The sequence below is a fragment of the Simochromis diagramma genome, unplaced genomic scaffold, assembly GCF_900408965.1.
Source record: "Simochromis diagramma unplaced genomic scaffold, fSimDia1.1 OVJJ01000371.1, whole genome shotgun sequence".
Classification (NCBI taxonomy): domain Eukaryota; kingdom Metazoa; phylum Chordata; class Actinopteri; order Cichliformes; family Cichlidae; genus Simochromis; species Simochromis diagramma.
In genome coordinates this window covers 3,400,860-3,428,215 of record NW_024386920.1, presented here as the reverse complement: position 1 = coordinate 3,428,215, position 27,356 = coordinate 3,400,860, and the positions used below count along the sequence as shown (strand labels likewise).

At 43.1% G+C, this 27,356-nt stretch overlaps 1 protein-coding gene across 3 annotated transcripts; it reads right to left on the bottom strand.

Moving 5' to 3' along the window:
* Window positions 1-505: 505 nt before the first annotated feature.
* On the bottom strand, window positions 506-11,975 carry LOC120736601 (sulfotransferase 2B1-like). Of its 3 annotated transcripts, none has more exons than XM_040036842.1 (6): window positions 11,674-11,975; window positions 4,988-5,199; window positions 2,604-2,730; window positions 2,332-2,426; window positions 2,040-2,220; window positions 506-1,466 (listed from the first exon to the last, which is right to left on the bottom strand). In XM_040036842.1, exons 1-6 carry the CDS (start codon window positions 11,810-11,812, stop codon window positions 1,357-1,359), a joined length of 864 nt encoding a protein of 287 aa, XP_039892776.1. In that variant the 5' UTR covers window positions 11,813-11,975; the 3' UTR covers window positions 506-1,356. The 3 variants fall into 3 exon arrangements, with proteins under 3 accessions (XP_039892776.1, XP_039892777.1, XP_039892778.1); XM_040036843.1 differs by lacking the exon at window positions 11,674-11,975 and adding an exon at window positions 11,502-11,663; XM_040036844.1 differs by lacking the exon at window positions 11,674-11,975 and adding an exon at window positions 7,103-7,369.
* Window positions 11,976-27,356: the final 15,381 nt, after the last annotated feature.

Below are 27,356 nucleotides of genomic sequence, written 5' to 3'. Positions count from 1 at the left end.
AGGCTTGCATGCCTTTGGATCTTGTATGAGCATTGTTGTTTTCATGTTCAGACTGCTTGTAGGGGAGAGCTGCCTTTTGTTTTGACAACCTGTTTTCTCCTGTTTATGTGTTGTTAGGTAGGTTATGGTTATAGGTTGTATATTTTGTTTCTTTGGAGTTAGGCAAGTTTCTTTTATTTCTACATCAGGGATGTTTTGTTTGTTATGTTGGCCTTGGCTCTCCCTGACGTTATACCTCAGTCTGACCCCAAATCCCATCACCAGTATTAAATAAACCTTCTAAAATTACCATCTTGGCTCCTCCTTCTCTATCCACCTTTATGTTCGTCCCTTCAACCCCCTAGACTAGCCAGGGGACGTAACAGCCTTCAGATGACTGGTGATGTAAAATTGCATTGAACTCAATTATGATTTACACCACGTTATCATTGATGTCCCATACACTGCTAGCTTGTACATTCTTTCTAACAATATTGTACATGTAGTAACATTTAACAAACATGACTTAGGCAAGATTTTAGGGCTTTAATCTGGCACAGTGACCACTTTAACAGACAAGATGTACGATCTGAGCTACAGAGGGTAGCATAACTCCTTGCGACACTTCAGAGCATTTGACCAGAAAAAACACACAGCACAGGAAAACTTGCATACTTGTGCAGATCTGTGTGCGGATGCAAAAGTATTATATGTAAAGTGGCATTGCACCCAAATGTAAAAACTGTTTCATATTGAATAAAGGCATAAATCTACTTAAGTAATGGAACAAATGTTTGAGCATTAGAATATACTTTAATTATGCAGAATATATGCACTATATTACTAGATCATAATTTTTGAATGTTTATATCACATGCTTTTAATTACTTGTGCATCAGGGGGTAGCTTTATCTGTAACAATATAGCTTTTTATCACATTTTATGCTTTAAAATCTGCAGAATAAGCAACTTAAGAGTTAATATAAATGGTATTGAGTTAAAAGTACATCATTTGAAAGTTTGGAAGCAGAAAACAAAATGGCATAGAATAAACAAATACATGTTACATTTTACTGGTCCTATTGTCACTCTCATTCAGTGACATTGGATATTTTAAGTTTCACAGTTCTCTAGCCTAGTGGAAAATTATTTCGCGGACTCTTTCAACATCATCACTGACATCGACCCTGACAACCCCCTCACTCCACCAGGGTTTCACTTAAACAGAGCTGATTTTGGTTTTGCACCAATCAGAATGCTGTTACCAGTTTTATGTTGATAACTACGAAATTACGTCATGAATACATATCAACAAACCATTTAATGCTCTACTTTTTTTTCTCTAATTCTATGATGAAATGACTTTCATTTAGTCTTTTAATCCCAAACAAATTTATATTTGACATCTTTCATTTTGTCTTTGTAAACAGCATCAAAGCATTCTGCTTCTGCCTCTGTTAGCTGATTCTTCCAGTCTCCAGCAATTCCTGAAACACAACACACAGAGAAGAATTAAACCTAAATTGAAGGAACTGTTGTGTCTATTATTTTAGGTTGTAAATGTAAAATTCTGTTACAGTTTTTCTCAGTTCCTTACGTACTATTACCAGGCTTATAAGCTAAAAATCCAAACCCTATCTCAGGTGATCATTTAGAAAGTTCTTGGTTCATTTCTTAAACCTAGGTATCACGTCCAGGTGCAAACACAGAGTCAAAACTTTTTCTGCACCAATTAGAACCTTTAAAAGTCTGATAAAAGAGCGCTGGGTCGGTGATGCAAAGGAGGAACACAAGGACAAAAAAAAAATTACCAATAATCCAAGGTACGCCAACATTTTCCTGCCTGCATACTTTCATTTTAAAACCTACATCCACATTCACCTCCTCCCAGAGTCCTGTTTAGACATGCCAGTCGAAGTTATAGGGGGGTGGATAAGAGATATAACTCATGCTATTTCATCATACAGTACAGCTTCAAAACCAACATACTTTGGGGGGGTTTGACGGGGGGAGAGGGGTTGGGTGCGGTAACCATTCTCAGTAGTATTACAAAAACACACCTTTCCTGAGGAATTCAGACTTGCTCTGGTCCATGATTTCTTTAGGAACAGCCGAGTAGTTCGACATGCTGTTTTTCTTCATGTTCTTGAACAAGCATCGGTCTGCTATCTTCTCTGTTACTTCAGTATCCAGAGATTTCTCCATGAACTGAGCGATTCTGGCCACAGAGTCCTTCAGGTCCTGCACCGTGCAGACAAACACCGTTCAGCTCATGTTCTTACCACGAATCTCAGTGTTTGACTCTTTTTTTCGTGTTTAAATTATTTGGAAAGCATTTGCAGTTGTTCTCACCTTTAAAAGTTCTTCATAGGAGATGTACATGATGGACTCCTTATCTTTAGCATTGAGCCAACCCTTCACATGGTCAAACCAGGAACCAAATATAACTAAAAGAAAAAGAAAAGATTCCCTTTGAGTTATTATGAATACAATAGCAAACGTCTCTGCATTAATGGTTCAACTTCATCAATCCTTATTCCTCTTGTTACCAGTTGTAAAATACAACTGAATAAAAGGCTAAATGTCACCTGCTGTTCTAATACAGAGTAAAAAAAAAGAACAACCTTCTCCATCTAGGAACTTCTGGAGGAACTCGCTCTGTGGGCCTGGTTTCACCAGGAACGAAGTTGACCCGAAATAGTGAAAAGCAGACGTAAACACATCTTTGGGGTTCCTCATGACATAGATGACCTGGAGTAATGACAAATCATTACTTCACTTTAAACATTCAACATTTAAGTTTGTAGCTTTATGACCAAATAAAACTACAATGTACAGGGAGTGCAGAATTATTAGGCAAGTTGTATTTTTGAGGAATAATTTTATTATTGAACAACAACCATGTTCTCAATGAACCCAAAAAACTCATTAATATCAAAGCTGAATGTTTTTGGAAGTAGTTTTTAGTTTGTTTTTAGTTTTAGCTATTTTAGGGGGATATCTGTGTGTGCAGGTGACTATTACTGTGCATAATTATTAGGCAACTTAACAAAAAACAAATATATACCCATTTCAATTATTTATTTTTACCAGTGACACCAATATAACATCTCCACATTCACAAATATACATTTCTGACATTCAAAAACAAAACAAAAACAAATCAGCGACTAATATAGCCACCTTTCTTTGCAAGGACACTCAAAAGCCTGCCATCCATGGATTCTGTCAGTGTTTTGATCTGTTCACCATCAACATTGCGTGCAGCAGCAACCACAGCCTCCCAGACACTGTTCAGAGAGGTGTACTGTTTTCCCTCCTTGTAAATCTCACATTTGATGATGGACCACAGGTTGTCAATGGGGTTCAGATCAGGTGAACAAGGAGGCCATGTCATTAGTTTTTCTTCTTTTATACCCTTTCTTGCCAGCCACACTGTGGAGTACTTGGACGCGTGTGATGGAGCATTGTCCTGCATGAAAATCATGTTTTTCTTGAAGGATGCAGACTTCTTCCTGTACCACTGCTTGAAGAAGGTGTCTTCCAGAAACTGGCAGTAGGACTGGGAGTTGAGCTTGACTCCATCCTCAACCCGAAAAGGCCCCACAAGCTCATCTTTGATGATACCAGCCCAAACCAGTACTCCACCTCCACCTTGCTGGCGTCTGAGTCGGACTGGAGCTCTCTGCCCTTTACCAATCCAGCCACGGGCCCATCCATCTGGCCCATCAAGACTCACTCTCATTTCATCAGTCCATAAAACCTTAGAAAAACCAGTCTTGAGATATTTCTTGGCCCAGTCTTGACGTTTCAGCTTGCGTGTCTTGTTCAGTGGTGGTCGTCTTTCAGCCTTTCTTACCTTGGCCATGTCTCTGAATATTGCACACCTTGTGCTTTTGGGCACTCCAGTGATGTTGCAGCTCTGAAATATGGCCAAACTGGTGGCAAGTGGCATCTTGGCAGCTGCACGCTTGACTTTTCTCAGTTCATGGGCAGTTATTTTGCGCCTTGGTTTTTCCACACGCTTCTTGCGACCCTGTTGACTATTTTGAATGAAACGCTTGATTGTTTGATGATCACGCTTCAGAAGCTTTGCAATTTTGAGACTGCTGCATCCCTCTGCAAGATATCTCACTATTTTTGACTTTTCTGAGCCTGTCAAGTCCTTCTTTTGACCCATTTTGCCAAAGGAAAGGACGTTGCCTAATAATTATGCACACCTGATATAGGGTGTTGATGTCATTAGACCACACCCCTTCTCATTACAGAGATGCACATCACCTAATATGCTTAATTGGTAGTAGGCTTTCGAGCCTATACAGCTTGGAGTAAGACAACATGCATGAAGAGGACGATGTGGACAAAATACTCATTTGCCTAATAGTTCTGCACTCCCTGTATGTATTACACAGACAAAGCAATGCACACCACAGACCTTCTCACTGGTGATTTTTTTTTGTATGGTTGCTTACTTTGCCATGCCAGACACTTGGACACAGGCACAGCAGAATACAAACCCTGTATTTCTTATAGGAACTACTAAGTAATAGCCTGAGGTCTCATAAGAAGCTGTCAGTGGTGAGTAATGACAAATCCTCTGTTCTTGTTGTTGTGTCTTTTAAATTGTGTTGTAATGTTCTTTCAGTTACTTCATTTTCTTTCCACATCAGTTCTCTGTGCGGAGGAAACCTGACAAAGACTTTCACATTTTTCTCCGACAAGTTGTGTACTCAGTGTTTTATCTTCTTTCAGGCTAATATTAGGGGCTGTTGGCTACATGTCTTTTACAAGTATTCTTATGTTGGCTGCCTGTGCTACATTCATGTTTTAAACCACTCAATTTAGATTATGCCTGGATGAATCACAGCATATCTATGCCAATTATTTATTATTAAGGAGGAGAAGCTGCTACTCTATAGCAGGAATTAAAGAGACCCATAAAACATCCCCTTTCACATTTAAATAACAGCTTTAATGACCCACGAACCAAACTATGTGGCAGACCTACCTTTGGTTTAACTTCAAAGAAGGATGGCGGCATCATGCTGTAGTGGAAGTGAGTTGTAAACATGCGTGGAGACGGCCTCTTTTCAAGGTTGAGGGTGAGGGCTCGATTCTCCTCCAGCCATGGAACACGGTCCCAGTTGTGGAGAGTCTCAACGGAGGCCGGATCCCCTCCGCTGATGATGAGAGGGAGCATCTCCTGCATCCATGTCGTACCTACAAAAAAGAAACAATCTCATGTTTTGATTTAGCTTTTATTTGGGCCTCCCAATATTAGAGCTATTAAAGTGTCATTGTACACCAACTTCCTAAAATACAGTGTCAATTTTGATTAAGCATGCCTCACTGCCACCTTGGTAACAACTTCAAGTTGTTATTTTGAAGCCCCTATTTCAATAAACAGAAAGAAACCATGGCTGTCACTGTCACGTCTACGCTGGCAGACGTGGAGTGGAGAGAGTGTGAGGACCTAAATGCAAGCATTGGAGAGAGAACAGAACTTGAACTGAAAGTGAGCCTTTGTTATGGCAGAGCAGAGCACAAACAAAAGCAAAAGGTGACAATGACTAAACTAATAAAACCTGAAAAAGAAGTACAAAGAAACTAAAGACCTGAGCACCTGAGATGTGGAAAATGGAACATCGAAACCTGGAGCATGTAAAACAAAAGCAATGGGAAAATGTGAAGCAAAAAAACCAAACCCACAGAGTCTACAACAAGACACAACAAGTCTACTCAGGAGGTCACCCGCAAGACAGTTCAGGGGGGCCAACTGCGTGGGAAGTGGCGGCGGCAGAGACGAAGTAGGTCAGGAGGCCGACTGGGTGGGAAGTGGCGGTGACAGCAGAGCAGGTCTGGAGTCCACCTTTCTATGGTATTAAGTGTGAGTCTTTGCCATCAAAGTGGCTGGTGTTGACATGACTTGGTGGATGGACGTGGACGGGCAGGTGTTAGGAATAACATGAGTGCAATGAGCACACATTGCGATGTGCTCATTAAAGAGTTGGCGCTCTGTTTTGAGGGTCAAATCTTCACTCAGCGCTTCGACTGAATTGAATTATCTTGATTAACATGTAGAGTGCAGAGGGTTTTTGCAACACGCTTACACATCATACTGGGCTGAGGGTGTCCGAACAGAATTTCCCAAACTTAAATAATAAATAGAATCAGTAGCATAATATTAATAATCAAGGCTAGTCAGGGAGGCGTCTTCTGTTATTCCAGGAAGAGGAGCAGATACGAGTTGAGGTCAGACGAGGAGAAGAGGAGAAGATCCGGCAGTGAGACAGCAAGACTGAAGAAGATAGTTATAATAATACATTTTATTGTTGTGGTATAAACTGTATGGCGCGACTTGAGGCAGGCAATGGCTGAGCGGGCTCACTGTGAGCCTCCAGCTGAAACAGGAGGCTGCAGGGGCTCGGCTGAGGCGAAACAGGGCCAGCAGGTGCAGAAACCTCTGGCTGAAGCAGAGCTATCTGGAGCTGTGCAGGGCACACAGCTGGCTCAGGATGCAGCAGCTGGGGCTGCGCAGCCCATGCAATCTGATCGGGATGGCTGGCTGGATGAACTCGCCTAGCTCCCAGCTGACGGAGGAGGAGAAGAAGGCTGCACTGCCTCCAGGAGTGCAGAGCCAGCTGAGGTCACAGGCTCAGCCTCTGGGGGGAGTTTCAGTTTCTGAGGAGCCCAATTTCACAGTCACACAGTCTCAGAATAAACAATCTTTGGAATTATTATTCCAGACCAGGGAGGAGTGGGAGTAACACAGTTCTTTAAGTCCTTAGAGCAGATGATTCTGTTTCTGAAAACACAGACTTTAAATTTCCAGGCTCAGGAGAAACGTAATCAAAGGTCGGAGAAAGTCCACTACAAAGAGGAAGCCGGAAACCAGGCTTTGTAGCCGGCTAGCTACAATCTTTATGACCACGACGGTATTCCTTATGAGTGAGAGGACCCAAACGCAAGCATTGGAGATGGAACAGAACTTGAACTGAAAGTGAGCCTTTGTTATGGCGGAGCAGAATTCAAACAAAGCCAAATGTGACAATGACTAAACTAGCGAAACCTAAACTGGGAGAAACCTTAAAAACAAGTACAAAGAAACTAAAGACCTGAGCACCTGAGACATGGAAACCTGGAGAATGGGGAAACACGAGACATAGAAACACAAGGGGAGATACGCAGATAATCCGGCAGCAAACAGAGGAAGACAAATGGCTTAAATACACAAAGGGATAATGAGGGAATGAGACACGGGAGGACAGCACAGCTGGGAGTACTCAAACATAACGAGACAGGGAGGAAGCAAACCTAAACACACTAAGCACGTACTACACAAGGAACTATCAAAAGAATCCAGGAAACATGAGACACAGACTAAGGCTACGTTCACACTGCAGGTCTTAATGCTCAATTCCGATTTTTTTGTCTGCTCGTTCACACTACAAATAAAATGCGACAGCAAACGCGCTCTAGTGTGAACGCTCAAAGCGGCTCGCATGCGCAAAAGAAGACGTCACACACAACGCGCTCTGTTTAGACCCAGAGCAAACAGTATTGTTTGACTGATGGCCTTAATATAAATACTTCGGATTTCACGTTTCCCAATTTTGTTATTTCCATAATAATGTAAATAACCTAATAATTATCCTTATTGCTGTTTTAGAGGAGCGGTGCTTCAAAGGATAGCTGCAGATTTCTGTCAGAATCTGCAGATTATGCAGTACAAATAAAATGTTCACGTTTCTCCAACGTTGTCTTCCCAGCAGTTTCACCGGATGGCCAGGAAGCGTTCACGATGTCTTATCGGGCGCTTCTCCGGCGCTGATAATTGGCGTCTGTCTTGTGTCAGTGACGTAAAAGACGGATTTAATGCGACTTGACCGTTCAAACAGCAGTCGCTTTCTGAAACATCGGATATGTATCGGATTCAGTACCACATAAGTGACCCAGATCGGATTTGAAAATATCGGATTTGTGCCGTTCACACTGTCATAGCATGATCGGTGTGAACGTATGACGTGGATTTGACACTGAGACCAGGAGATATGACTGACTAGGGAGAAGGATGGAACATAGTCTGGACTGAACACTGAGCTGCATGAACATAGAGAAAAGGGTGACTAGATATGAAATGTGGAATACAGCAAAGGCATAGAAACACAACCTAAATCCTAAAAAATACAGAAAATAACTAAGAAACAAGAAATACAAAGACTATGACATGAATAACACTAAGTCAAAGAATATTCAAAAACCAGAAAACATAAACCCTGCGTCCCCAGACCCAGAACCGTGACAATAACCGGGGTTTAGAAATGAGCGAGTTCCAGAATCTTTCATCTTAATGTAGTAGACCAGATATATGTTTCACTTACCTTGTGATTGTGCATATGGTCCGGACAGTCTGTGGGCATTTTATGTTCTACTCACGAGTCTGTTACTAAAAGATCTTTCTGTACAAAGCGAGCTTAATGCAGTATTCAAATATTTACTATAGGCCCACAGTAGTCAGCAGAAACTCGCTCACCTCATTTCATGACACTGGCAAACTTGAGTGTCAAATTTAAAAAAGTTGATGTCAAACATTTGTGCTGGTTTGTGCTGCAAAAAGTTTCGTTTGTGCTGCTCAGATCTGTCCTGCCATTCTAGCAAAACTGAATGCTGGCTTGACAATGAACCAGTTGTACACAGTTCCCTAAATATGCATTCTTCTCTTGTAATAATGAGAAAGCTTAAACTAAAACTACAATAAGCCATCCATTTTCTTCAGTTAGCACTGTATTTATTTAACTTTTTTAATTTTATCCAAGCTAAAGTCCCTGTCTAAGACAGAGCTGATCTAGTCCACTTCCTGTCTGTCCTTTTAAATCCATCCATCGCCTGCTGATTGTTTTTGGTGTTCACAAATACTTTGTAGAAAATATGTCCAAACTCTAATAAAACTTCACTTGTATTCCTCCGTTTTTGCAAGTAAAAAACACCATTCTGGTACTGAACATCACATTTTAAGTTGTAAATACACTGATTCTTATATCGTACTCTTCCAGAGTGCTCAAAGGACTCCATACAACATTCACCTATTCTCACAAGCACTCTAACTACATTCACACTGATGGATGCATCAGAGAGCAACTGGTTAGTTAACAGGAGTTAATATCTTGCCCATGAATACTTGATATGCAGACTGGAGGAGCCGGGGATCAAACCACCAACCTTCTGATCATTAGGTGACCTGCTCTACTAGCTGAGCTACAGCCACCCCCGGCTGCTGGTAGAAAAGCTCTGCTGTCTGTGGCTTTATGACTAAAACTCAACCGGATGTGGTGACATGATTCATTGTGTTAAAAGGGCAAGTAGCATGTAAAGTCATATATCTATTGTCACAGCATCTTTAACAAAAACATAAAGAAAAGTGCCAGAAGACATTTTTGAGCCTTAGTACCACACAGCACATTCATAGGGTATATAGGGTCAGTCTCTTCAGAAAAACCAGCCAAAAAGTGATTCTGTGATTTTTTTTTTTTTATGTTATTGCTCATCTTGATAAATAGAATGTACTGAAATTATTTTTACGAGGGGTTTGTACATAACATGATGAAAGGATGCAGGTATAATGCACTAATACAGGTACAGCTGCTCTGTGCCACGGTAACTGTATTACACTGTTCCAAAAAATAGTAATGTCAAATTATTTTACTGTGTATTTTACAGTTGTGTACTGTTTTTCTAGAATATCGTTACATTTACATAAGTAGACTGTGATCTGACACGTCACATGTAAAATAACATAACATCACTGTAAATGTAATAAAACACAATTTACTTGTTTTTTAGATATATTTTTTTATGCATATTTAGATTGTAAAAATACATCCAGAAATGTCTCCCATCATGCCTTGGGACATGTGCTGCTGTTTAGATGTTCTTGTTTCATTGTTTATGGTTACGTTACTTTAAACTGTTATCTTGAATGTTGTGTTTACGCTGTGGTGCAGCGTCACTGACAGTTGTTGTTTTGTAGAGAGAGTGCTGTACCATGAGTGACTTCTGTTGTGCTGTTGTTGAACCTTGAGGGACATTGTTGCACCGGCAAGTGTTTTAATAAAAAGCTCCTCCTACCAGCTTGGGGTTAAATAACAAGCTCAATCTCTCTCTGTGAGCTTCTTTGTTAAGATTTCTCTGCATGCCACAATGTAAAACATTGCACGGACGCGCTGTGCTAATTAAATATTTTGAAAAAGAAATGTAGAGGTAGGAATTGCAATTAATATAAATAACATGACGCTAAGCATCGGCCAATGAATGTGAACTAACAACAAGGTCGCGGGTATGGCTGCGACCGTAGGAAAAAACTCTAATATGAAGGCATTTTACTGTGAATTTCACAGTAATGTTCTGTTCTTCTAGAATATCATTAAAGTTACGTAAATAGACTTTGACTTCACATTTTGAATGTAAATTAACGTTAAATCACTGTAATGTAATACAACATAACTGTCATGATTATTAAATGTATCTGTCTGTGCATATGCATATTTAGATTGTTAAAATACATTCACAAATGTATCATGATCTCACAAATATCTGTCCGTTATTTGAAAGATTGAACTGTTGAATTCAAATGTAATGCTATGGAAAAGTATATAACATGATCCCTCTAAGCTTGTGTTTCATCACATAAGTATTATTATCATTGCTAGTTAGGCCGTTCGTGGCTCAAGAGTTGGCAGTTCGCCTTGTGATCAGAAGATTGCCGGTTCGCGCCCCGGCTCGGACACTCTCCGTCGTTGTGTCCGTGGTCAAGACTCTTCACCTACCGCCTACTAGTGATGGCCAAAGGGGCCGATGGTGCGATATGGCAGCCTCGCCTCTGTCAGTCTGTCCCAGGGCATGCAATCAATTATTATTTAAACCAACTGTTAACTGTATATTTCTGTACATTTATGTATTATGATTGATATTTCCACATTCAGTGACCTTGTTTATAGGTAATTTCATTGTTTGATCACGTAAAAATGTTCCTAATTTAATGTCTAAAAGCACTTGGAAAAGGCAGAATCCCATGTCAAATTAGCGCAACTAATTGTATTTTCATTACTGGAAATAACCGTATTTTTATGCGGGAGTTATTTTCTGTAATTATACGCTCGTATTTTGGCGCCCCAGCTGCCGGAATATTACCATTTTTTCAAGATGCTTTTTCTAACAGTGTATAAAACAGGTAATTTATGTATTTTATAACCCTCATACATTGCTTCTATAGACTGTAGTCAACTCAAAGACATTAGGCATAAATACACATGGAAGCATCGTCAATAACTTTGTGGCAGACGGTCACTGGTGATCCAGAGAAATGAGGTTCTCAGGTTTGGAGTGAATTGCATATATTTAGACGCCGGGCATGGACAGACCTGTTTCTGCCGGAGACTCAACGGACAGTCGGGGATGAGAGCTTTCCAACAAGGTCCCCACATTTAAAATAAACCCCACAATGAAATTTAATGCTAAATACATACCATTAACGTGGTCGCATAAAATGGAAACGAAGAGCAATCCTTGTTTTAAACGACGTGTTATTGCTGCTTATAATAAGAAAACGACAGGTTGAAAAATCCTCTTCCAGCCTACTGAAACAAACCCCTCTTTAGCATAAAAGAAACCATTTGCAGTCGAACCGCGATCACTCACCAGACTTGGGGTACGTTACAATAAGGATGTCATCCGGACGAAACGCAAACTCCTCGTAGTACCTGAGGCTCTCGGGCGGATGGAGACTTGAAGGCACATAGACGCCTTTGTACAGCGTGTATAACTCTGTCTCAGTCATGCTTCAACAAGCAGAAGCAGCTCACTGAAAACAGCTCTGAGAGCTTCGAGCTGAAAAACTGCTGGACTTTGTCTCAACTTAACGCACTATCACTGTTTTTGTAGCTCGAGACTGTAGCGCAACTCCCGCTTCTCCTGTGGTCTCGCGCTGGCTTCTGTTTGCGTCACTTTCCAACAAGTGTGCGATTCTTTGTCAAAGCCCAAGCATTCATGACCAAGTAATCATTGAACGATTCGTGTAAAATCTACGGACTTAGCAATACACAATATATTTATTTATTTTTCATTGTTTGTTATGATAATAGAGCTGTTATTAGAGCTGATAACAGAGCTTATAATATTCACAATTATAAGTCAGAGAGCCGAAAATAAAACACTGCCACGCAAGCTAAGACCCAAAACTTTATTTCACAGCTGGCACTTTAAAACGAGGATTGCAAACAAAGGCTGAAGGGAGGCCACCTCTGTACCCGAGGGAGGGCAAAAAACAGCACACTTCAAAGGGATCTATACACTGCAAACAACCGCATGTAAATGATTGGCACTGCAAGCAGTGAAAACCATTCTTTAAAAACCAAAGCTAGGTTGGAGCTCCGATTACAGCTCCCAGCCTGAACTTGGATCATCTCTCCCTGTCTATGTTCCCTCCGACAATAAAACAACGATACGGATCTTACAGAAACACCAGACCTCCCTTGGGATCTGATCTGGTCTGTGTTTCAGTGTTTTTTATGTGTAATGTCTTTACTTATATTTGTAAAAAGACTTTAGTGTACATGATTTGCAAAGGGCTTATATATAAAAATAAAAAATTACATGTTTTTAAAATATGTTTGTGTTATTGTACCTAACCAATCCCGTCCTTTTTGGCCACTTAAAATATCTTTATAGATCTATTGTTATATTTCTGCTATCCTTTGGCCGGATTGGTCTTAAAAAATACATTTTTAATGTCAATCAGATGTTGTATGGGTTAAATAACGGATATATTAAAGTCACTCTGTCAAAAAACTGATTGTGGCTTCTACCTTGTGACAGGAATGTTGTTTGTGGTTCAAGATAACTTGATATCATTCATGATGGATACATTTAATGTACGTTTCACATATACATAGGCTTAAAAGTTATTTATAGCAGTTTAAATTCAATCAATGACTTTTTGGCGCTACAATGGCAACTAAAGTCCGCAAGGACTTATAGGTGGCATCTTATTCCCAGCCCTATACTAAGTAAGGAAGGGAACTAGCCTCCCCTCGTCACACTAGAACACCAGTCCCCTTTCTATCTATCTTCGTCACCTCATCTATGAATGCAAAACTACCATGTCTGTCAAATGCGTTTGTTAGGTTTTGTGAGGTCAAAACCTCACAAAACCTAACAAAACCAAAAGAAATTAGCAACTAGGGCTAAAGAGTCAAACTAACATACTGACAACCCCCAAGAATATGCTTAGCCCCCCATTTTCTGCTCTTCACTTCCATTACTATACTCTTGCAAATCAGATCCCCCCTTAGTAATACAGAACCAAACTGATTTAGGTATAATGGAATATGATTTCCCTGTAATAACCAATACAAACCCACCTAATTTACCATCGATGCATTCAGAACCTTCTTTAGCACTTTCCAAGCCTCTGACAGATACCAAAAGGGTTGGGATGGACAGGCATTGGGCCCTATGCACGCCTCCTTTCCTGGAAATAAGGGCAATTTCACCATATGTGTGGACTACAGTCACACTACCAAAACCCTTCTCCTGTTACTGGAACTAGCAGGCTGAGGGAGAAGAGTGGGAATAACTGGGAATATGTCTGTGAAGGTTCTCAGTCATCCAGGTCATCGTAGTCTAAGGAGCTTGGAAAGAAAAGTAACAAGCAATGCTTCTGATTGTGCCAGAGCACATTTTGAACAACACCATGGGAATTTCGGATTTTACACAGGTGGTTGGATGTTACACTCTGGAAATGGAAGGAAGGTGAGTGTTATTAACCCTCTGTGGTCCACGCTGCACCTGCAAATCACATGACTGATATAAGCTGACATAGCAACAAGCTGCAGCCACCCTGAGTCTCTATTTCAGCCCACATTGAAAGTTCAGACTTTAAAGTTTTTAAATTTTAATTACAGGCCAGTAAATCCAGAGTTGTGATAATATATATAAGGCACGCTTTTTTCTAAATACTGTCATCACGTTTTTGTGTGTGTGTGTTTTAAGCGTTTTCTAAGGAAAGCACGAAAACAGTAAAGAAACACGTTTAGTGTGGAGTGGATTCTTAGTGTGTTGTGTTGTCTTGTGTAGTTGTTCTGTTGTGTAGTCGTTTTGTTTTGTGTGTCAGTGAGGGCACTAACTAATGTCACAAAGGCACATTTGCAACGTAAACACTGTCACTAAGTAGAAAACCAGCGGAGTGATACACCTCCTGTTGTCAGGCCTGCAGGTTTATCCCTGTGCTGTTCTCTGTCTTTTGGTGGACAAACTTTTTTTTTTTACTGGCACACATCATTTGTGGGGCATCTTATTGCAACACCTGATTGTTCTCTCATTTTAGTTTTAGTAATATTTTTAAATGGTTGTAGAAAAAAAAAACGGCAGGTGTATTGGCTGCATTTTTAGATAAATAGTTGTAAATGTTTACAAAATGTACAATTATTTTATATTTGCATTTCAAGTTATAAAAATTTACTCAAGATGTCTGTGGGGGTTTTTACAGTAAAAAATACTACTAGGATTTTAAGTTCTTTGTGTGATTTCAGATCAGTAATAGTACTATTAATAGTAATAGTAGTACTAATGCAGTATGTCAGTGAAAAACAACTAAATTCAGTTGAGCTGAAAAGAATGATACCAAACAAGGCGGGGGGGGGAATTAAACAATCTGAGGGTGAAATACAAAAGTAAACTCCAAAGGACTCAAAAGTGTCCGGTTGTATTTCAGACCTCAGTGGGTTAATCCAACAAATCATGAAAAATTAGGTTTAAATTTTTGTTCATGACAGTGCAGATTTCTGACATTTTGTGTAATTTAAGCTGTAACAATGTGACTGCTTTTCTAACAAAAAACAGTGTGAAACTTAAGTTAGATTTGTGTTTGTAAATGAACCGCCCCATGTTGTGTAGCTTTCTGGATTTTATACTTATTGGGCTACATATTTATTTATTATACAGGCTACACAGTACATAACATCAAAACTCACATGTTTTATGTAACTAAAGTGTGTAATTATGTGGGCTACAGACAATAATTAAGTTATAGTCTATATTTATATGAAAAACGTGTATACTTACTGCATTTGAATCATTTTAACCATATATAACCACCTACATGTGTGTTTGAAAAAAAAAAGGCTTTGATTTTGCCACCCCATTTGATTTCTTTGCCACCCTCATGCCACCCTAAGAAAATTTCTCTAGATCCGCCCCTGCTTAGAACTGAAGAAGCTTCTCGGATGAGAGGTGAAACGTCTTCAAGCAACTCAAAGAAGTCCAGACGCTTTTCTTTCCAAGCTCCTTAGACAACTGTGGGAATAGAAGCAAAATGCATGGGCTCCAATTTCAGGCACTGAACCGCTCTCCCTTCCACTACACCAAGTAAAACTTCCAGCTGCTCATCCCTCTTTGACTTTTGTTCTACAACTACATTACTATCCTGAGCCAAGTGGCCATTTCGCAAACCTCTAATAAGTTCCAATTCTGCAGTCAAATTTATTGCAGCCGCTAATGTTGCTGGTTTAGAACTGCTAAGAGTAACATGCAAAATCCTACATCCCACATGTGTAATAAAATGATCCCTTGCCAGCAAGTCTTGTGTCACATATGTGTATCATTATCAGTAGAAGTGTACTCTCCACATACCAGCCTATGTGAGGCAATGCAAAATTCCTGGACTGTTTCATTATGTAACTTCCTCCATGTAGAATAATTCACACAGTTCCAATCTTCACTATCACAAGGATCCAAACACCTCCTCATAGCATCTTTCAGGAGAGTATAATTAGTTTTAGATTAAGCGGACAAACCACTATAAACTTCATGAGCCTGTTCCAATTTTAACTTCTTCACATCTTCACGGTGAATATCCCATACGTTAATGCAACATCTGCATGCATGTCCATTTCATGTTTCAGAGAGTTAAAATATGAAATTGACACGGTGGATGCGATGGACTTGGCGTGTCTATTTATACGTTTTGCTGTGATATATATCCTACAGGATTTTCAATAAAATGTTTTTGTTCACAGTAAAAAATATTTCAAATTGTTGCTTAACACTCGAAGAACATTCCTGAAGGATGACTACACACGCATTCCTATTGGTGGAAAACACTGAGCTGAACAGATCTGTTTCGTTTGTGTGTTTGCCTGTCTTAATACGTGTGCCTGTATTTACATTGATGTTGCTGTGCATAGTATAGACAGGATATAGTCTGTGGCAATTTTATTTGTTTATTTATTTACTTTACTGATAGGTACTTTGACTTTATTGGGTATTCAAATATTTACTAAAGGTATTCAGTAGTCATCAGAAGGTCCTTAGTTTTCGGTCAAAGTACCCTGTCCCCATATACCTCATTTCAGGGTTACTGGCAACTCTGTTGACCCTTGTCCTTTGCTCTTTTCAGCTTCATCTGTGCCTTCTTTATTAAATTTCCATCTCTTCAAGTGCTCTCTGAAATTCCATTAATTCCCTCTTTGCACAGATGAATACATATACAGTGTTAGGGATGTCGCTGATGAACTAAACAGAAGCATTTGTTTTACAGTAGCCACAGCATTCCACACATTTCTCTTGCAGTGCACTGACAGAAAACTTTTCAGTAGAGCGTACAGCCCGATTTGATCCGGTGGGGGGATGCCAGATCAGGCGCCCCCATCCGGCTCTCCTCTCTCCTGTCTTGTCAGTTGTCTTACTTCTCTCTATTACCTTTTCTATCCCTTTGAAGAAGTGAGGCTCCTTAAATATTAAAGGGTAAGTATTAATTTTCATTTTGAACTGATAGAAGAAAAAAAAATTGTAGTTAACTAAATAGAAGAAAGTAGAAGAGAAATAACAATCTAACGTAAACCAGTGACACACTCTTGGGCCTGATCAACCTTGGCAGGGCCTTCCTGGATGGTGTCTAGTGATAATGGCTGAAACACCCAATGAATCCAAGGTCCACTACTGATGATGTGTCCCAAATTTAATCTTATAATAAGTGCTGTCAGCGTTAATCTCGTTAAAATGACGTTAACGGCATAACTGCATTAACATGGCATATCTCTGTTAGCGAGTTAGCACAGATCGCCCCGTGTGGGGCTGCATGGCGCTAACGCGTTAACGAGCTAACCGCGCTAACGCCTTCACACCTGCACAGACTATCCACAGTAAGGCTATACCTGAACAGAAAAGTGTGTCAAAGTGTGTGGACCGTGTGTCAAAATGACAAATGCTACACTGGTTTACAAAGGAATTCCAAGTTTACGTTTAATTTCGTAATTCTTATGTTTTGCGTGACTAGCAATCTCCGTACAGGTGTTCAGAATGTATTCTCCTGGATAAGACTTTTGATAATCTACAACCATTTTTTATTAAACTATGTGAGGTCAAAAGTATTGCTTGGCGACTGTCAACATGTTCTCTAAATGAGTACTTCTTTTCTTCTAGCAAACAAATCAAATCAAATCAAATCACTTTTATTGTCACATCACATGTGCAGGTACATTGGTACAGCACATGTGAGTGAAATTCTTGTGTGCGAGCTTCACAAGCAACAGAGTTGTGCAAAATACAATAATGTAAACAAGCAAAATACAAGAATGGCTACATCTGAAACTAATAAATATATGTACAATATATAATAGTATATGCATTTCTGGATGTGTATACTAAATATTTTTCTACGTGTGTGTGTGTGTGTGTGTGTGTGTGTGTGTACACATATTTTCCAAATTAAATAGAGTAAACAATAAATAAAATATATAAAATAAAATATACAGAGTTGAGACATGTGCAAAACAGTGGCGTTACTGTACAGTATGGAGTGCATAATGTTAAAGTTCCAGTAGTGAAGTGAAGCTGAGGTGTCTATGAAGTGTTCAGCAGTCTGATGGCCTGGTGGAAGAAGCTGTCTCTCAGTCTGCTGGTACGGGACCGGATGCTGCAGAACCTCCTTCCTGATGGAAGTAGTCTGAACAGTTTATGGCTGGGGTGACTGGAGTCCTTGATGATCCTCCCCGCTTTCCTCAGGCACTGCTTCCTGTAGATGTCTTGGAGGGAGGGAAGCTCACCTCCAATTATCCGTTCAGAGCACCGCACTACTCGCTGGAGTAGTGCAACAACAAGATGCAGGTTGTAAGGAAAAGTGAGGGGTAAAAATCGCCCTCCTCCAACAAGACAAGCTCCAAGTAAGTGAAGTACAGAGTGAGACTTTGTGTCGCCCACAAGGGATCAACAATGAACGCAGAGATTCATTTAAGCAACCAGGCTGATGTTGCCTGAAAGGTTCAGTATGTTTTTTTTTTGGTTATGGTGGTGTACTTATGTGGATTTTTAGCATGCGTACAAATGATTACACAACTCTCCAAATATCAGAAATACTAGAATATATATATGTACATGTAAGGAAGAGGACTCCCTTACTATATTTATTTATATTATATTATCTGTATAGCACTTTAGAGCACACCTTTCACTTTATTAAAAGCACCTTATCAAGCACTTTATTTAGCATGGCACTTTAAGCATGGATTTGCACACAAGAAGTTTAAATATTTATTGACTATTTATTGGGAATTTTAAAATCAGTTGGTAGCCTTATTTCAGATCCTGCACAGCTGCTCCTCATCAAGGAATGTGGTGGTTGTCTGTCAGGAGAGAAGAATGGTGATTGAGATTTTGATTAAGGTTTACCAGTAAGGAAAACTAATGCAAGTGTGTGTGAAATCTAGGGATAAAAGTGGTGCAAATAAGTGTTTGTAAGATAATGATTACTCACCTTTCTTGCCTGTGTCCTCTTCAAGGTGTTTGGGCAAATGTTTCCCCGGGGGTCCAGACACCATTTAAAGGTTCCGGGAGAGACCATTGGTAAAGAGAGTGTGGTGAATCTTGTTGTGCTTGGGTTTCTGGGTTTTTATAACATTGGGTTTGGTGTAACATTAAAGTGTGAAATATTTATTAATATGTAAATGTGAAAATGTATTTATGTATTTATTTATTCTTACCCCTCCTTGAATCGCTACCTTATCGTGGTGGAGGGGTTTGTGTGTCACAGGGATCCCAGGGGCTATGTTGTCTGGGGGCTTTTGCCCCCTGGTAGGGTCTCCCATGGCAAATTGGCCCTGGGTGAGGGACCAGACAAAGAGCGATTCATAAGACCTTTATGAAAAGGACATCGAGGGAACAGTTTACCCTGCCCGGGACAGGGTTACCGGGGCCCCGCCCTGGAGCCAGGCCCGGGGAGGGTGCCCGAGGGCGAGCGTCTGGTGGCCGGGCCTTAGTCCATGGGGCCCGGCCGGGCACAGCCCGAAGAGGAGACATGGGCCCATCCTCCCGCAGGCCCACCACCCGCAGGAGGCGCCATAGGGGTCGGGTGCATTGTGTGCCGGGTGGCGGCCAGGAGCGGAGGCCCTGGCGGACTGACCCCCGGCTGCCAAGACTGGCAATAGGGACATGGAATGTCACCTCTCTGGTGGGGAAGGAGCCTGAGTTAGTGCGTGAGGTTGAGAGGTACCGGCTAGATATAGTCGGGCTCACCTCTACACATGGCTTGGGCTCTGGAACCAGTCTCCTGGAGAGGGGCTGGACTCTGTCTCAGTCTGGAGTTGCCCCTGGTGAGAGGCGGCGGGCTGGGGTGGGTATCCTAATATCCCCTCGGCTTGCTGCCGGTACGTTGGGGTTTTTCCCGGTGGACAAGAGGGTTTGTTCCCTGCGCCTTAGGGTCAGGGAACGGGTCCTGACTGTCATCTGCGCTTATGCGCCGAGTGGCAGTTCAGAGTACCCAGCCTTCTTAGAGTCCCTGGGGGGGGGGGGGGTGCTAGAGGGTGCTCCACCTGGAGACTCTGTTGTCCTGCTGGGAGACTTCAATGCTCACGTGGGTAACGACAGCGAGACCTGGGGGGGCGTGATTGGGAGAAACGGCCTCCCTGATCTGAACCCGAGCGGTGCTCTGTTATTGGACTTCTGTGCTAATCACAGTTTGGCCATAACGAACACCCTGTTCGAACATAAGAGTGTCCATAAGTGCACGTGGCACCAGGACGCTCTAGGCCGTAGGTCGATGATCGATTTTGTAATCGTATCAGCAGACCTGCGACCATATGTTCTGGACACTCGGGTAAAGAGAGGGGCTGAGCTGTCAACTGATCACCACCTGGTGGTGAGTTGGATCAGGTGGCGGGGGAAGACGCTGGACAGACCTGGTGCACCTAAACGCGTAGTGAGGGTGTGCTGGGAACGTCTAGCAGAGGCCCCAGTCCGCGAGATCTTCAACGCACACCTCCGGCAGAGCTTCAACAGCATTCCGAGGGAGACTGGGGACATTGAGTCCGAATGGACCATGTTCAGCGTCTCCATTGCAGAAGCTGCTGCATTGAGCTGCGGCCGCAAGGTGGTTGGTGCCTGCCGTGGTGGTAATCCCCGAACCAAATGGTGGACACCAGAGGTGAAGGGAGCCACCAGGCTGAAGAAGGAGTCCTATCGGGCTTGGTTAGCCTGTGGGACTCCGGAGGCAGCCAACAGGTATCGACAGGCCAAGCGGAATGCGGCTCGGGCAGTGGCTGAAGCAAAAACTCGGGTGTGGGAGGAGTTCGGAGAGGCCATGGAAAAAGACTTTCGGACTGCCTCGAAGAGATTCTGGCAAACCGTCAGACGTCTCAGGAGGGGAAAGCGGCGCTCCGCCTGCACTGTGTATAGTGCTGGCGGAGCGCTGCTGACGTCGACTGAGAAAATTGTCAGGCGGTGGAAGGAATACTTCGAGGACCTCCTTAATCCCACTGACACGTCTTCCGAGGAGGAAGCAGAGTCTGGGGATGAGGGGAATGACCCGCCAATTTCCGGGGGCGAGGTCACTGAGGCAGTTAAACAACTCCTTGGTGGCAGAGCCCCTGGTGTTGATGAGGTCCGCCCCGAGTTCCTGAAGGCTCTGGACGTTGTAGGGCTGTCCTGGTTGACACGCCTCTGCAATGTTGCGTGGAGATCAGGGGCAGTACCTGTGGACTGGCAGACCGGGGTGGTGGTCCCCATCTTCAAGAAAGGGGACCGGAGGGTGTGTTCCAACTACAGGGGGATCACACTCCTCAGCCTCCCTGGGAAAGTCTATGCCAGGGTGCTGGAAAGGAGAGTTCGTCCGTTAGTCGAACCTCGGATACAGGAGGAACAATGCGGTTTTCGTCCTGGTCGCGGAACACTGGACCAGCTCTTTATCCTCTCCAGGATACTTGAGGGTGCATGGGAGTTTGCCGAACCAGTCTACATGTGTTTTGTGGACTTGGAGAAGGCATTCGACCGTGTCCCTCGGGGTGTCCTGTGGGAGGTGTTGCGGGAATATGGGGTGTCTGGCCCATTGCTACGGGCCATTCGATCCCTATACAACCGTTGCAAGAGCTTGGTTCGCATTGCCGGCAATAAGTCGGACTCGTTCCCGGTGGGTGATGGGCTCCGCCAGGGCTGCCCTTTGTCTCCGGTTCTGTTCATAATTTTTATGGACAGGATTTCTAGGCGCAGCCAAGTGGCGGAGGGCTTTCGCTTTGGTGGCCTCAGAATCTCATCTCAGATTTTTGCAGATGATGTGGTTCTGTTGGCTTCATCGGGTGAGGGCCTCCAGCTCGCACTGGAGCGGTTCGCAGCCAAGTGTGAAGCAGCGGGAATGAGGATCAGCACCTCCAAATCTGAGGCCATGGTTCTCAGCCGGAAAAGGGTGGAGTGCCCACTCCGGGTCGGGGATGAGTTCCTGCCCCAAGTGGAGGAGTTCAAGTATCTCGGGGTCTTGTTCGCGAGTGATGGGAGAAGGGAGCCGGAGATCGACAGACGGATTGGGGCTGCAGCTGCAGTAATGCGGACGCTGCACCGGTCCGTCGTGGTGAAGAGGGAGCTGAGTGTAAAAGCGAAGCTCTCAATTTACCGGTCGATCTACGTCCCTACCCTCACCTATGGCCACGAGCTGTGGGTAGTGACCGAAAGAACGAGATCGCGGATACAAGCGGCAGAAATGAGCTTCCTCCGAAGGGTGGCTGGCCTCTCCCTTAGAGATAGGGTGAGAAGTTCGGCCATCCGGGAGGGGCTCAGAGTAGAGCAGCTGCTGCTCCACATCGAAAGGAGCCAGCTGAGGTGGTTCGGGCATCTGACAAGGATGCCCCCTGGGCGCCTCCTGGGTGAGGTGTTCCAGGCATGTCCCACCGGGAGGAGGCCCCGGGGCAGACCCAGGACACGCTGGAGAGATTATATCTCTCGGCTGGCCTGGGAACGCCTTGGTATTCCCCCGGATAAGCTGGAGGAGGTGGCTGGGGAGAGGGAGGTCTGGGCCTCTTTGCTTAGGCTGCTGCCCCCGCGACCCGGCCCCGGACAAAGCGGATGAAGATGGATGGATGGATGGATGGATGGATGGATATTTATTCTTATTGATATATTGGATAATGTGGTGGAAGGTTGGGATTTAAGAATTTACCTGAGAGTGGAATAATGGTTTAGTCTGTGACAGCTGAACATATTTAAGGCTGCCAGTTGTCATTAGAGTGTGGATTTTTGTGCTGTGAAGAAGCTTGACAAATTAATTGTGGTAAGGAGAGCTGTATAGGAAATAAATTCTTTTTTGTTCCACTACACTTGCCTTGGTCCATCTCACTGTGTTTCCAGCTGCTAAGGGCTGCCCTGTTACAAGTGGTGTCAGAAGTGTGTCACTCATGCCACAGTGAGAAGATGATGACAAGAGGTGGAAGAAAGCCAGGCCAAGAGGAGCAGCCTGATGAAGGAGTTGGAGCTTCATCTGAGCTAGAGGCCATGGCGGCAACAAGCCCTGAGGACAAATTGGAGGAGTTGACAGGGTTGGTGAAATCTCTTATGTGGTCTCAAGCAGCCAGAGACCAAAAGTGGGAGAAGGATTTGTCACGTCAGGAGCAAAGGTGGAAAGGCATGCAGCATCAATTTCAGCAAATCCAGCTACAAGTTAACGCTGTAATTGATAAGCCTGATCCACCAGAGGTGCCAGCGCCCCCTACAACATCTGAAGAACAAGAACTTGGATTCAATGGTGAAAACATTCCAGTGGCCAGTGGGTCCAGGTCTTTAAGTGAACCAAAACTTTTTCCTCTGTCAACAGAAGATGACATTGAACATTTTCTGACTACGTTTGAAAGAATGGCAAACGTGTGTCGATGGCCCAGAGATGAGTGGGCTATTCATCTGGTTCCACTGTTGGCAGGTAAAGCCCGCACAGCCTACATTCTTATGGATTTAACAGACTCTGAGAATTATGATAAGGTGAAAGAGGCAATTCTGGCAAAATATGAGATCACTGCTGACACCTACAGACGCCGCTTCAGATCTCTGAAAGTTGAACCAGGTGAGACGCCACGTGAACTTTATGTAAGATTGAAAGACCTGTTTTCAAGATGGATTAAACCTGAAAAATCAACTGTAGAAGAAATATCTGAGCAGATAATTCTGGAGCAGTTTTTGAGAATGGTTAACTCAGAGCTGGAGATCTGGATACGTGAGCATGACCCGAAGACGGCAAAGGAAGCAGCTAGCCTCGCAGAGGTTTTTACTTCAGCCAGAAAAGGAAGCAAGAGCACCTACTTCAGCCGGGAGACCCACTACACCCAACCAAGTAAGTCCATTGGGGGTGAACAGGGTTCTGGTCAAGTTCAGGCTAGAAATCTTTCTAGTTCTAGGCAGCTCCCTTCTCATAGACCTCACAATGTGAAGAAATCCTTTAAGTCTTCAGTTCGGGATATTAAATGTTATCACTGTCATAACTTTGGCCATACACAACAATTTTGCCCTGCCCTTAAGTCTTTTGTGTGCAGTTCCAAGACCAGCCACAGAGCCGGTAGGAAAGAAAGCTTGTACTGTCCCTGTTTTAATTAATGGGCGTAAAGAGGAAGCTTTGCTTGACTCTGGGTGCTTCCAAACTCTTGTACATTCTAGCATAATTTCAGGAGAAAAGCTAAGTGGGGTTGGGGCTACAATAAGTTGTGTGCATGGAGACGAACACAGGTGCCCCACTGCTGAGGTTTACCTGACAGTGGGAGGTCAAACCCACTTGTTACTGGTAGCTGTGGTTCCCAGTTTGCCATATTCAGTGATACTTGGTAATGACATCCCCACTCTTTTTGATCTAATACATCAGTCAGATTATGACCCTCAAGTGAGTGCTGAGAAAGACATTCAAGGCTTAGGTGATGAATCTGGAAGCTCCCTTTCTCTAGATATGACAGTTGAGCCATTTAAACCCTGTCATGTAGTCACAAGGGCACAAAGTGCAAAGGAAATGATGCAAGAGCTACCCTTTTTTTTTGAGGAGTCTCTCGAAACAGAGGCAGGGAAGATTAGGAAGTCTAGGGCTCAGAAAAGAAGAGAAAAGTTCAAAGGCTCAGGGGAAAAGGGTACAGCATTGTTCCCTAAGCCAAATAACCAACTTGAGTTTGATGTTCCCTCAGATTTAGGTGCACTCCAAAGAAGCGACCCTACTCTAAAACCCTGGTTTGAGAAGGTAACAGAGGTAGAGGGGGCTAGTCAAGGTCAGGTAAGCTGTCTTGCAGACACTGTTTACTTGATTAAAGGAGGCATCTTGTACCAGAGAAAGGGGAAGTGTGAAGCTGTAGCACTCCCACAACAGTTAAGAAACAAAGTTATGGATTTGGGTCATTCAATTCCATGGGCAGGTCATATGGCTTTTCACAAAACACTGAATAGGATCAGCAGCCGTTTTGTTTGGCCAGGGATGTATGTCCAGGTTTCTGAGTTTTGCTGTTCCTGTGAAAATTGTCAGTTGACCTCAGGCAAAGGAGTAGCACGAGCCCAGTTGCAACCACTGCCAATTATTGAAACACCGTTTGAGAGGCTAGGCATGGATATCGTGGGCCCTTTAGAGAGGAGCTCCACAGGTCATCGCTACATATTAGTCATATGTGACTATGCGACACGGTTTCCTGAGGCCTTCCCACTCAGATCAATTAAAGCCCGTCACGTCGCTAATTGTCTTCTGCAGCTTTTCTCTAGGGTAGGCATACCAAGAGAAATTCTGACGGATTGTGGAACGAACTTTCTATCCAAGTTGTTGCAGCAGGTTTATAAGTTGTTAGGGATAAAGGGACTTAAGACCACCCCTTATCACCCCCAAACGGACGGGCTAGTGGAGAGATACAACCAGACTCTCAAAAGTATGCTGCGTAAGTTTGTCTCTGACACAGGTGCTGACTGGGATCAATGGCTGCCATACCTTCTGTTCGCCTACCGGGAGGTCCCGCAGGTTTCCACTGGCTTCTCGCCTTTTGAACTTTTATACGGTCGCCAAGTGAGAGGCCCCCTGGATCTGCTTAAGGACTGCTGGGAGGAATCCAAAGCAGAGGGCGAAAACATCACAGCCTACGTCATCACCATGAGAGAGAGGTTGGAGAAAATGGCATCATTGATGCAAGACAACAGGTCAACAAAACATCAAAAGACATGGTACGATCAGAAGGCCAGGGATAGGGTCTTCCTTCCAGGTCAGAAAGTACTGTTATTGCTTCCCACCAGCGATAACAAGTTGCTGACAAAATGGCATGGACCATATGAGATCGTCAGACAAGTGAGTAAAGTCACTTATGAGCTGAATATGCCAGAAAGAGTTAAAAAATATCAGACATTTCACATGAACTTGTTGAAGGAATTCTACAGCCGACAAGAGCCGGTCTATCAGTTACTGGTGCGTTCAGTTAAGGATGAGGAGGTGACTGAGAAGTTCTTTCCATCTAACATTCAAGTTTGTGCTTCAGTTGACCTTTCTCATTTGTCTCCTACTGAGCAGACTGATATAAAACCACTCGTGGACCCACAGCTCTTTCGAGAAACACCAGGCTTCACATCACTGGTTTGGCACAAGATACGGGTGAAGGAGGATGCACCCGTTCGACAAAAGAGCTACAGAATTCCAGAACGGTTGGTGCCAGTGCTGCAGAAAGAAATAAAACTGATGTTGGACCTGGGAATCATTGAGGTGTCAAGTAGTGAGTGGTGCAGCCCGATTGTTTTGGTACCAAAGAAAGATGATCTCCTGAGATTCTGTATTGATTTCAGATATTTGAATGTAGTATCCAAGTTTGATCCCTACCCAATGCCCAGGGTGGATGACCTGCTGGAGAGAGTTGGATCAGCAAGGTACATTACAACACTCGATCTGTGTAAAGGATACTGGCAAGTGGCTTTGGCACCAGAAGCGAGAGAGCTGACAGCCTTCAAAACTCCTTTTGGTATGTACCAATTTAAAGTCATGCCATTTGGGCTTCAAGGTGCACCAGCGACATTCCAACGATTAATGGACCATGTACTGAGAGATGTGTCAGCATTCTCTGCAGCATATCTGGATGACGTGGTGGTGTACAGCCAGTCCTGGGAAGAGCATGTCATTCACCTACAGAAGGTGCTACACTCCATTAGAATGGCTGGACTGACTATCAATCCCAAGAAGTGCTCCATAGCCAAGAGAGAAGTGGAGTACTTGGGCTTCGTGGTTGGCTCTGGGAAGATAAAGCCGCTAAGGGCCGCCCTGTTACAGTACATAACGTCAATGAAAATAAGCCTGGCATAAATCTCCTTCAGTTCCAGATGGGTCAGGGTTGTGTAGAGTGCTGTGGCTATGGGATCCCTTGTCAACTGGTTATCCCTTGTAATGGAAAATTTTAGCTCGGAATGTCAATTAACCTCATGTCCTTTGTTTATGAAGTCGTGCTTTGCCTCGTGTTCTACATGTCAACAGTATAACCTCCTTATAACTTTTGCCCTTAAAGAGACCAGGATGTAATGCAGAACACGTCATAACATAACCTGATTAACATGTATCTGCTGACTGTGAGGGGCAATGAACAGAGCAAGCTCCTGGCACGCAACCACCTACTGTTTCATAGATAATGCAAAAGTGGCTCATCGCATTGTGAGCATAGTGTGCTATGAGTGCGTCATGATACCATAGCGATAGAGCTTACATGTGAGATGTTTGTGTGATGCTATAAAAGAGGTGCATGACTATGCAACCATCGTGTTGGCTGTCTGTTTGCTCTTCCATCCGCATGGTAACAAAAGTATTGATTGCAACTGACTGTGTCTGCAGACTTTGTTAACAGAAAATTCCACAACAGGCAAACCAGTGTGGGTAAAATGTGGGTGGAATTCTTTAAATGATGTGTGATGTTACAAGTTTCTCAATTATAACATAACTAGCAAATCAGCAACGTGTAACTGGGCTAGTTCTAATTAGAGATGGCACGATACCACTTTTTTATGTCCGATACCGATACCGATATCATAAATTTGGATATCTGCCGATACCGATATGAATCCGATATAGTGTTTTTTAATCAACAAAACTGTTT